Genomic DNA, 12,499 nt, shown 5'->3' with positions numbered 1-12,499 from the left:
GCCTTTCCACACAGGGGTCTTACACTATTTCTATTTTTGTGAGAAGACCGATTTTCGGGATGTCTCATGGTCTGACAAACACTGTTGTAGCTCAGCCACCTTCCACCGCAGATGTGGAAGGCTGCCAGTGGCGGATGAGGTGAATGAGACGCAGCCCATTATGAGGGAAAGTTTTATTGTCTGAAGAGATAGCCTCGAATTGTACACAGCATCTCCTCTCACTCTATCTTGGTTCGTGCAGGTGACTGTGACCTCTTCCTCAGACCAATTGTCAGTACACCCAGAACATTGCTCTGGGAACTAAAAGGACCATCTTGGTTTCAAGGTCCTAGCTTTGAGAGAAGAATCATCGTGAGGTATCAGTCAGTCACATGCAGGAACCAATGTTAATAAGAGATAATGAATAATGTCAATCATGCTTATATGACATGTTTGTGTAGCATTATATAAGGACTGAAAGGGAATGCCTTAGTTTTCATCAAGCTTGGATTGAGTTTGTGAACCTCTCCGGCTGTGATAATAAAGAGTGATTCATTTAAAATTGACTTCAGGTGTCCCTTCAATTTCCTCCACAATCTTGGCGTCAGTGAAGGTCTGTGAGGGAACACTGGTGGCGCATTCTGTGTGAAAGTGTGAGGGAAATTCCTGTCTGACCAAAGATGACCTGGACCCGCCCAGACCAGACTTTTACTGTGAGGTGCCCGGGGGAAGATACCTGATCCGGCAAACCTCTGAGGGACACGTCTACTGAATTTCAGTAAGTCAATTGTCACGCCCTGACCATAGAGAGCTGTTTATTCTCTATGTTGGTTGGGGCGTGAAAGTGACTAAGGTGGGTTATCTAAGTGATTAATGATCTATGTTGGCCTGGTATGGTTCCCAATCAGAGGTAGCTGTTTATCGTTGTCTCTGATTGTGGATCATATTTAGGCAGCCATTTCCTCATTGTGCTTTGTGGGATCTTGTCTAGATATAGTTGACTGAGAGCACTACTTTGAGCTTCACATTTAGTTTTTTTCGCTTTATTAGTTTTTTCCTTTGAGTTTCTCTTCCAAATAAAAAGGATGGAAACATACCACGCTGCATCTTGGTCCTCTCCTTATAACGATCGCTACAGAAGATCCCAACAACAACGGACCAAGCAGCGTGCCCAGGAGGAAAGCCAGGAGTGGAGGACATCCTGGACGTGAGACGAGATTATGGCAGGAGACAGAAGCCTTCCATGGAAGCAGGCGGAGGCAGCGAGGGAACAACAACGACAACACCGGGGTTCGCGGCCACGACGGAAGCCCGAGAGACATCCCGAATGTATATATCTTTTTTTGGGGGGGGGGGGTCTATCAGTGGTCTATCAGTTGATGTCCAATTTCATGAGTGTTGACCGTGTGTGTTATTAGTGGCTTTCAGGTAGCACTCTAATATTGCAATATCTTAGTAATTTGAAGGGTCTAAGGTTTCAGTACAAGGCCACATGATGAACAGAGGGATTGAGCCTTGGGACTGATATTAAATGAAAGGCTGCCATCTGGTGTTTGGGTTAAAGATAAGCCTCCTGTGGACCAGTAGATAAGCCTCCAATGAAAGTGAGTGGTACTCACGGAACTCAGGGTGTAAGGGACACAGTGGAAGCATTTGGGGCAGAGGTATGAATCATTTAATAAGATATGTTTTTGACCCTTTCCAATTATTTTTACTCATTTCGATAGTTTGAATAACTGAAGTAGATCCAAATTGAAGTAGATCCAAGTTGAAGTAGATCCAAATTGAAGTAGATCCAAGTAAATGTTTAAGTACCAAATATTAAGATGATAAGTCAGCACCAACTTTTTGAAGGCCCCAGTGGATTTGTTAAACAACAGTTTTTTTTTTTTACTATTTGATGTCCCAGGGACAGCTAATACAGAACACATGTCAATGCAACCTGATTGTGGTAAGAGCTATGGAAACAATGATTAAACATTGACAGATGCATTTACCTCTGAGTCTACGGATCCCTTGTGTATGTGTGTGTGTTGTTTAATAGATTCACTCCTGTTGATAGAAGTATAACCTTGCCTGTAGATTTGAGCTTTATTATGATGATAGTATTTCCATCAATTAAATTGTGTAAGGAAGAATGTGTGTAACTGATTGACTTACTAGAATGAAGGGTTTAAAAGGATAAACAATCTGGTTTTATGTGTTGATTTAGCTTACTTTAATAGAAGTATTTTGATAGAACCTCATTTGATAGTTTAAGCCATAATTGAATGATTACCTTAAAATATTACAATCGTAACCACAGAAGTGGTTATTTTATTGTCTGCAGAGATAGCCTTGAATTGTACACAGCATCTCCTCTCACTCTACCTTGGTTCGTGAAGTTGACTGGGACCTCCTCCTCAGACCAATTGGCAGTACGCCCAGAACATTGCTCTGGGAACCAAAGGAGTATCTCAGTTTCCAGGTCTCAGCTTTGAGAGAAGAAGCCTTTTGAGGTATCACTCAGTCACATGCAGGAACCAATGTTAATAATGAATAATGTAAATGATGCTTGTATGACTTGTTTGTGTAGCAGTATACAAGGACTGAAAGGGAACACCCATGGCAGTGTTTTCATCAAGCTTGGACTGAGTTTGTGAACCTCTCCAGACATCATAATAAAGAGTGATTCATTTAATATTGACATCAGGTGTCCCTGATGTTGAATTTCCACCACACCATGCAAAAAAACTGATATCACTAGCTTGAACAGACAGATTTTTTATTTTTATTTATTTTAATTTTACCCCCTTTTCTCCCCAATTTTCATGGTATCCAATCGCTAGTAATTACTATCTTGTCTCATCGCTACAACTCCCGTACGGGCTCGGGAGAGACGAAGGTCGAAAGCCATGCGTCCTCCGAAGCACATCCCAACCAAGCCGCACTGCTTCTTAACACAGCGCGCCTCCAACCAGGAAGCCAGCCGCACCAATGTGTCGGAGGAAACACCGTGCACCTGGCCCCCTTGGTTAGCGCGCACTGCGCCCGGCCCGCCACAGGAGTCGCTGGAGCGCGATGAGACAAGGATATCCCTACCGGCCAAACCCTCCCTAACCCGGACGACGCTAGACCAATTGTGCGTCACCCCACGGACCTCCCGGTCGCGGCCGGCTGCGACAGAGCCTGGGCGCGAACCCAGAGACTCCGGTGGCGCAGCTAGCGCTGCGATGCAGTGCCCTAGACCACTGCGCCACCCGGGAGTGAACAGACAGATTTTGATTGAGATTTTTGTATTATGCCAATTAGATTTCCGTGGGGCGTGGTCATTGATTCAAAAGTTTTTAAGGTGTAGGCTGCTACAACACGTGTGCCACATCCGACCCGCATGACCTGTGATTTCCGTGAATCTGATTGGTCAAAGAGGTGGCACCACTGGTCCCAGAGTGTTTTTTTTCTCCTGCTCTAAAGTTACCCCAAGTTATTATTTTTACTGAAAGCAACAACACTGTAAGGAATTCCAGTAGGCGTAGTCTAAAACAGATATTTCTGGTTCATCCCCATTATTTAAGTGAGACGGACAGTTTATGACATTTATGGCAGCCGGGCAAGTTGAACCTGCTCTGTGGTTGTCCCATTAGGCAGAGTATTTTTTAAACTAAATACAACCAAACTGTAAAATTCACAAAATACATATTTTTTACCTGCTACACTGGAAGTGTAACTTTTAGTCAGGGCGAGCAGAGCGCGAGCCACTTTATCCTGTTACTCCAGCTGAGATACTCTATATAGCAGTAACTCACCTAGCCATGCCAGCTTCACCCTCGTGTGGGTGCTAACAAGCATGCTAAGTAGTGCTAGGTATCAACAGCCATTGTCAACCAGTCAAGTAGGGGTTGGAAAATCTGGTGAGGTTCGATTGGTTACTCGCAAAGCAATATCACCAAATATTTGCTTGATGATCAGCCTTGCCCAACTTTAGTCCCTCCCTGTTCAGCTCCCTCTCCCATGCTTGCATCTCCCAATGGTCCCTGGCCACTGTGCTTCTCACCGCTTTACTTTCATTGAAAATGAATGGGAAGCTAATGTTTCACCATGTGATGCTGTCTCTAGTATATACGCCCTGTCAGACGTGAGCTGCACGTTGAAATCTTGAAATCACGCTCTGAAAAGTTTGGATTATCTGTCCGATGTAGCAGGCCATGAAAACAGATTTTTCTGCTTCCTCCCTGTAGTTTAATTAAGGGACGACAAAAAAAGTTATGGCATTTCTGTATGTAAACAACTATCGGGTAAGTGACCATAGTCTTCGGCAACCACAAAATACTGCTGATTTGGCCGATGGGAAAGTGCCTTTCAGACCTTAAAGTAAATCTCTCTCTGTAGGGTATGACATAGTGATGAATCAGTTGCAGAATGGTTGTATATGGGCTATGGTGACTTTTTCTAATCAGGTCACGTAGGTTTAAACTACTGGAAAAACTCCTGGCCCTATAGGGAGGATGAAAACCCTATCAAACTGCAGCAACCTTTCTCATATGATTTATAATTTAAAACTGGAATAACAGGGGAGTTTCCCTTACACAGACACAGAGACAACTGTGATGAGACAATACAACTAACAGGACCAAGCTTGCTTTATGCAGTGTTGCATCATGAAGGTCCAGGGATAGAAATGGACTGTGTCCAAAATCCTTCAATTCTACCCCTGTGTATTCATACCACTTGACTTTTTCCACATTTTGTTATGTTACAGTCTAAATTCAAAATTGATTACATTTATGTTTTTTCTTCACCCATCTACACACAGTACCCCATAATGACAAAGTGAAAACATGTTTTTAGAAATCATTGCAAATTTATTGAAAATGAAATACAGAAATATCTCATTTACATAAGTATTCACACCCCTGAGTCAATACTTTGTAGAAGCAACTTTGGCAGCGATTACAGCTGTGAGTATCTCTGGTTAAGTCTCTAAGAGCTTTCCACATCCTGGATTGTACATCATTTACCTATTATTCTTTTCAACATTTTTCAAGCTCTGTCAAATTTGTTGTTGATCATTGCTAGACCATTTTCAAGTTTTGTCATAGATTTTCGAGCAGATTTAAGTCATAGCTGTAACTCGGCCAATCAGGAACACGCACTTCTTGGTAATAAACTCCAGTGTAGATTTGGCCTTGTGTTTTAGGCTACTTTCCTGCTGAAAGGTGAATTCATCTCCCAGTGTCAGGCGGAAAGCGGACTGGACCAGGTTTTTTTCTAGGATTTTTCCTGCGCATAGCTAAATTTGGTTTCTTTTTTTTATCCTCAGTCCTTAACGATTACAAGCATACCCACAACATAATGCAGTCACCACTATGCTTGAAAATATGTAGAGTGGTACTCAGTAATGTGTTGTATTGGATTTGCCCTAAACATAACACTTTGTATTCAGAACAAAAACTGAATTGCTTTGCCACATTTTTAGCAGTATTACTTTAGTTCTTTTTTGAAAACAGGATGCATGTTTTGGCATATTTTGATTCTGTACAGGCTTCCTTCTTTTCACTCTGTCAATTAGGTTAATATTGTGGAGTAACTACAATGTTGTTGACCCATCCTCAGTTTTCTCCTATCACAGCCATTAAACTCTGTTACTGTTTAAAAGTCACCACTGGCCTAATAGTGATTAAAGTCACCACTAGCCTAATAGTGAAATCCCTGAGCGGTTTTCTTCCTCTCTCAGTTAGGAAAGACGCCTGTATCTTTGTAGTGACTGGGTGTATTGATACACCACCCAAAGTGTATTTAATAACTTCACCATGCTAAAAGGGATATTCAATGTCTGCTTTTTCACCCATCTACCAATAGGTGCCCTTCTTTGCTATTCATTGGAATACCTCCCTGGTCTTTGTGGTTGAATCTGTCTTTGAAATTCACTGTTTGACTGTGGGGCCTTACAGATAATTGTATGTATGGAGTACAGAGATGAGGTAGTCATTCAAAAATCATGTTAAACACTATTATTGCACGCAAAGTGAGTCCATGCAACTTATTATATGACTTGTTAAGCACATTTTTACTACTGAACTCAGGTTTGTTGGCTGCGCCCACTAATTGTCCACACCTGATCTTAATGAGTGCTTGTTTCCTTTGAAATGGGTGTGTTTGAATAGACTCATATTAACAGCGTTGTATGACTTAGCATGCTAGCTCCAACCTGGTGGCGCAGTGGACTAATTCTATGGATAGAGAACAGAAGATTCCACAACAAAAAAATGAATGCCTAAACAAATTAATTTCCATGTGTCCTATCTGTGCTTAGAGTTGAAAACAGTCAACCCAAACTAAGCTAGCAGTATTATTAAAAGTCTTATTTGAAACATGTTCTCAGAATGTTATTGAATTATCTTCAAATAACCTATCATTTCTGTTTTCAGGACATTAATAAAACTTCCCAGGAAAACTTTCATGGAACCATAGTAAAACGTTCTCAGAACCTCCCTGCAACCTAAAAATAAATGTTCCCGGAAACAGGTGAAGTTCACACTTCAGCTCTCAGGATGTTTAAAAAACAATATGTTTTACCAGTCAGGAAACTGATGGCTTTGTTCCCAGAACAAATAGGAAAACAGAAACCTGTATTCCCACAACTTCCAAGGAACCAAATGTGCTAGCTGGGAGGCTTTCAAAAGGCCCTACAAACAAACAGATTATAATTTTGGTGTGCAATAGAATTGTGTCTTTGGAGCATTCAAATGTATGTTCCGTGGCAATTTTTCTTCACAATATGACGCAGATAGGCTCATTCTGTTCAAGACAACCCAGGCTATAACGCATGTCATCATTGTAACTGTGGATAAAAAAAAGAGATCATAAACATTGATACTGTAAATTACATTAATTTTCAAATACAGAAATGTGAGTGGTTTGCTTGTATGACATCAAAGTGGTATTTATTATAAACCTTAATATCACATATTTTATAGCACATCGACTCCTCTCAATTTAACGCATTTCCCTCACCCAGACAACAACAAATGTGCAAAAGTAGCCCAATTAGCGGGAGGGAAGGTGTAATCTTCTTGTCTCTTGTAGTGCTCAAGTTTATAACGGCTGTCAGTCAAAACCCCTACCAGTGCTGTGAAGTGGAGAACCTGAGCTCTTATGTCATGTATGGCATATTACTGTACAGGCAATTTAGGCGCTTATCAACAACAAAATCTGCCATTTTCATCTCATATATGGGATGACAGGGGCAAGTGAACTGAGCAGTTGGGCAAGTTGAGCCTGCTCTGAAATTTCCCCAGGTGTTTAAATTTTTTTTACTGAAAGCAACAAAACTTGAAGGAATTCCAGTAGGCTTAGCCAATGTTTTTATTGAACCTTTATTTAACTAGGTAAATTCTTATTTACAATGACGGCATACCCTTCCAAACCTTGACGCTGGGCCAATTGTGCGCCGCCCTATGGTACTCCCAATCACGGCCAGATTGTGATACAGCCTGGAATCAAACCAGGGTCTGTAGTGACGCCACTAGCACTGAGATGCATTGCCTTAGATCGCTGCACCACTCGGGAGCCCCCCAAAAACAAAAAAATGATATTTCAGTTTCATCCCCAATTTATGGCAGCCGGGCATGTTGAGCCTGTGGTTGAGCCATTAGTTAGAGGATTTTTTTAATGAATGGTTGCTGTTCTGGAGTAATAGAATGCTCAGCCTACCATAGGCTGGGTTCTGACTGGGGGAGGAGCTCACAGCCTGCAATAAATAGCGGATGTCTACGTTGAGGGGAAAGTATTTGTAAGAGTTATCCGTCGTTCTGGGAACAGTCTCGAAGGGAAATACGTTTTATTGTAATTTACGCCTCACACTTTCATTAGTCGGATCCTTTTGTGATATTTGTGTAACCATAATTCGTTTCCAAATGACGCGGTATGTAAGCAGTTGTTTCATTACTCTGTTCGTTCTGTTCCTTTGGCGGGTCGAAGACATCGCAGATGCTTGCAGATGCTCCCCTCCGCATCCTCAACAGGCTTTTTGCGATGCAGATATCGGTAAGGCGAATTTGGCGATATTTCACTTTTCAGCTTTTCTTCACGTGTTGAAGCTATCAATACGCCGCATGGAAACATTTTATGTATTGTCTGTGGTCGTAGTATAAATAATTAGGACATGCTCATTAAGCCTGTTTACATATTCTCACACTTATTTACAGAATTAAGTAGGCGACAGTAAGATGGGCTCTCAACCCTGTTCCTGGAGAGCTATGCTCCTGTAAATGTTAAATCAAACCCGTTTGTAACGAACCTGAGTCAGTTTATCAACCAGTTAATTATTAGAATCAGGTGCGCTAGATTAGGGTTGGAGCGAAACATATAGGACGGCAGCTCTCCAGGAACAGGGTTGAGAGCCCTGCTTTGCTTTAGGCATAAAGTGTGCCTACACATTGAGGTCTGTTTACAAAACATTAAGGACACCTGCTCTTTCCATGACATGGACTGGCTAGGAGTTAACTATGATCCCTTATTGCTGTCACTTGTTCAATCCACTCCAATCAGAGTAGTTGAAGGGGAGTAGACAGGTTAAAGAAGGCTGTTTAAGCCCTGAGACATGGCTTGTGCCATTCAGAGGGTGAATGGGCAAGACCAAAGATTGAAGTGCTGTTAAATGGGGCATGGTAGTAGGTGCCAGGCGCACCGGTTTAAGTGAACTGCAACGCTGCTGGGTTTTTCACAACAGTTTCCTGTGTATCAAGAATGGCCCACCACCCAAAGGACATCCAGCCAACTTGACACAACTGTGGGAAGCATTGGAGTCCACATGGGCCGGCATAATTATGGAATACTTTCGACGCCTTGTCGAGTCCATGTGCCAATGACTTGAGGTTCTGTTCTATGGCATAATCTTATAGCAGCAGCTACTGTACCAGACACTCTGCCGCATCTTCCTACCTGAACCAATCATCTACAGAGGGCATGATTAAACCAGGTGTGTCAAATTAAAAGCAGAAGACCAGCGCTAGGAATGTAGGACCAGGAGGGAAATGGACTAGTCATCTGTTTTGGTGTAAACCTAGCCAGAATGTTACACTGAGTCTTAACTTATGCACAAACATTCTGAAAAGACTGTACAATTTTGGGTCTGTAAAGCATTCTACACTGTTCTCTGATCCATATCACCCTTAAACCATCAGTGTGACAGACAGTATAATTTCAATAATGTTAAACCTTTTCTCCCTCTTCTAGTGATCAGGGCGAAGGTGGTTGGCAAGAAAGCTTTGTCTAACGAGATCAAGTATGACATCCAACAGATCAAGGTATGATCAGCCTTTTTATGAAGTGGTTGTTTCTTCCTGCACTGAAACATTGAAGCCCCCTGAACCCCAGTCTGACAGATGGTACCAGTTCTCTCCTTTCCCCTGGGCTCCATCCCTTCAGTGTTTGCAGATCTGGGTTGGCATAAACAGTGTAGTTGTGGAGCTTCCACCATATGAAAAGGAGCTTCAGTAGAAATGGCTCATTCCTCTTGCTGGAAAGCACATTATTCAGTTGACGGTCCTACCAGTCCTAGACTATGGTGACATCATCTATGGCTGCCATTTCATCAAAGCTTTTAAATGCAGTTCATCATAATGCACATTATTACTGGTGATGGGGGTTTGGTACTCATCACTGTATTCTCTACCAGGAAGTTGGCTGGTTCTTTGTCACGTGTGTGGATAAATTGCCGGATTTTTATTTATAAAGCCCTTTTACTAAAACTCTCACTGTACCTAACATTATTACCCACCTTTAGACATTATAGTTACAGCCTGTCTCAGATCAGGGATGTTTAACTCTGGATATTCCATTTGTCGCTACTGAGTTGGATGAATCTGCCTGAATTATTTTTGCGGAACGATCTTCAAAATATTCTAAATGTGATGTTTAGTTGTCTCTAGGGCGACTCGGAATAATTTGACTGTGCTGCTTACATTTTGTGTGTTTCTGTAATTCGGGGATCTAAAAAATACCTTGGTCTCCGTATGACACCCTGATAAAAAGTAAGGTTAGTTTAATAAATATTTTTTGATCTGCAAACATCAGGCTGTGGGGATGGGGTATAGGGAGGGAATTAGGAACGACTGGCTGAGAGCTGCAGTCGGTTAGGTTCAAAACTGTATATGTAGATGTTTGACAGATCCTTTGTTCTCTCCTTGTGATTGGCTAGATGTTCAAAGGTCCTGACCGGGTTATCCACGCCGTCTTCACTTCATCCTCCCCAGCCTCGTGTGGTGTGACCCTGGAAACCAACAAGGAGTATCTCTTCACGGGTGTGGTTCTCACTACGTCACCAAGTTCATTGCTAGCACCGGTTACACTGCTCAACCTATGCTTGCAGCATCATGGCCTGTTCTAAACTATTGACTTCATCTTGTAAAAGAAATCCAAGTGCTTTAGAAAAAATACTTTATCTTACATTTTTTTTAATTAAACGTTTATTTAACTTGGTAAGTCAGTTAAAAACAAATTCTTGTTTGCAATGACGGCCAAAACCTGACGACGCTGGACCAACTGTGCGCCGCCCTATGGGACTCCCAATCACGTCCGGATGTGATACAGCCTGGCTCTTCAAGTTACACTTAATAATACCTAATGTTATGAATTTAAAAGTTAATGCTTATAAATGTGTACAACTAATGCATCACTTATTTATTATGATAAATTCTAGTGTTCCAGGCTGCATCGGTATGTCTTCCTGCTCCAGGGTAAAGTTACCCCCAGGGACAGATCTAGGATCTGTTTCCACCTCCCCCATTTCTAATCTTAACCATTTGTGGGGGGAAAAAAGAGGAAATGGATCTAAGATCAGCATCTGGGGTTAACTTTTACCCCACAGGTTGTTGACTCACTGTCTTCTCTCTGTCTCCAGGCAGGCTGAATACTGATGGCAGGATGCATTTAGTCATGTGTGACTTTATTCAATACTGGGAGGACTTGAATGGCACACAAAAGAACAGCTTGACTCAACGCTACCAAAGCGGCTGCGATTGCACGGTGTGTGACAGGAATTATAGTCAAGTTACTTTACACCACTTTTGTTAAATGTTTACTTTGTCACATTGGCTAAACACAAGAGCTAGAGTATTGGGGTAATGATCAGTCAGTGATCTGGATCTTTCTCTCTCCCTGCTCTGATCTACAGATCATCCGCTGCTCTTCCCTCCCCTGTCCCGTCAGCGCCCCAGATGAGTGCCTTTGGACAGACTGGTTGTTGGCCGATGGCCAAAGCGGACCCCAGGCCAAGTACTCTGCCTGTCTCAAGGGGCGTGATGGGTCCTGTGCCTGGTACAGGGGGATGGCTCCATCCAAGAAGTAGTTCCTGGATATTGAAGACTCCTTAACTCTACAGGCCATCCACTCACTGCTCAGTGGCTAAATATGCCTGCAATTTAAAAGCTGGTCACTTCTTGTGCAATAAAAATAAACTCCTCAAATATAGTGCTCCAAGTATTCATTTCTTGTGCCATTCATCTGTTTTTAAACTGGAACCAAAGGTGTTATTGAAAATCAAAAGTGATCTCACTGTTTCTGACTAGAACATTTTTCCTGAAATACCATCCTTAAAGCCTGGGACATGTTCAGCTGGGCACAATATTGTAGAATGAATGTTATATACATAGTCTTCCTTGACAAAGAAATGCAGGTGTGGTCCCCTTCTGCACGTTGAATGCATTTTAATGAAATTGCTGAGAACACTCATACTTGCTGACCAAAAGATTGAGTTTTCAGAACATTTATCTTAAGTAGTCACTTTAAATTTGTACTTTAATATTGAACAATTTCTCAGACTCACTACCCACTTGGCAATGTTTTAATTTAACACATTTTGCATTAAAGTAAAATTAATTTTGGATTTAGAAGTTAAATCTTTTACCTAAATCCTTTATTTGATATCTAGACATTGAACTGACATCTGGGCCGAGTGGGTAGACTATATCGATAACCGTTCAGAATATTTTTGAATATAACTAGGTGAGCCAGTTAAGAACAAATTCTTAATTACAGTGACTGCCTAACCCGGACAATGCTGGGCCAATTGTGCGCCACCCAATCGCGGCCGGTTGTGAATCAGCCTGGAATCGAACCAGGGTCTGTAGTGCTGCCTCTAGCACAGATGCAGTGCCTTCAGACCGCTGCGCCACTCGGGAGCCCCAATACATGCATATTCGTCTCCTTTTCAGCACCAATTGGTAATATGCAAATACTCAATTGTATATGTAAGGTTTGGAAAGTTTTTAAAAGTAAACTGGTTTAGACTATATTGGTGAAATAAAAATACTGTTCTGGATTGACCATGTCTAAAAGTAATGGACTATTGTTTCTCTTATTTGAGCTGTTCTTGCAATAATATGGCCTTGGTCTTTAACCAAATAGATATATCTTCTGTATACCACCCCTACCTTGTCACAACACAACTGATTGGCCCAAACACATTAAGAAGGAAAGAAATTACACAAATTAACTTTTAACAAGGCACACTTGTTAATTGAATTGCATTCCAGGCGAC

The 12,499-nt window shown here is 41.8% G+C and overlaps 1 protein-coding gene across 1 annotated transcript; it reads left to right on the top strand.

Moving 5' to 3' along the window:
* The first annotated feature begins 7,764 nt into the window (after window positions 1-7,764).
* LOC120044693 (metalloproteinase inhibitor 2-like) lies at window positions 7,765-11,403 on the top strand. The gene is made up of 5 exons (XM_038989369.1): window positions 7,765-8,004; window positions 9,196-9,266; window positions 10,160-10,262; window positions 10,862-10,986; window positions 11,135-11,403. The coding sequence occupies exons 1-5, from the start codon at window positions 7,875-7,877 to the stop codon at window positions 11,306-11,308; spliced, it is 603 nt and encodes a 200-aa protein (XP_038845297.1). The 5' UTR covers window positions 7,765-7,874; the 3' UTR covers window positions 11,309-11,403.
* Window positions 11,404-12,499: the final 1,096 nt, after the last annotated feature.

Source organism: Salvelinus namaycush, chromosome 3 (genome assembly GCF_016432855.1).
Source record: "Salvelinus namaycush isolate Seneca chromosome 3, SaNama_1.0, whole genome shotgun sequence".
NCBI lineage: Eukaryota > Metazoa > Chordata > Actinopteri > Salmoniformes > Salmonidae > Salvelinus > Salvelinus namaycush.
This window is presented reverse-complemented; position numbering and strand designations above follow the sequence as displayed.

Bases quoted from the DNA above. Each gene is read 5' to 3' on its own strand.
- LOC120044693 (XM_038989369.1), top strand. From the start codon at position 7,875: ATGACGCGGTATGTAAGCAGTTGTTTCATTACTCTGTTCGTTCTGTTC. The intron at 9,267-10,159 runs GTATGATCAGCC...GTGATTGGCTAG, and splicing joins ATGACATCCAACAGATCAAG to ATGTTCAAAGGTCCTGACCG. The intron at 10,263-10,861 runs GTGTGGTTCTCA...CTCTGTCTCCAG, and splicing joins CAAGGAGTATCTCTTCACGG to GCAGGCTGAATACTGATGGC.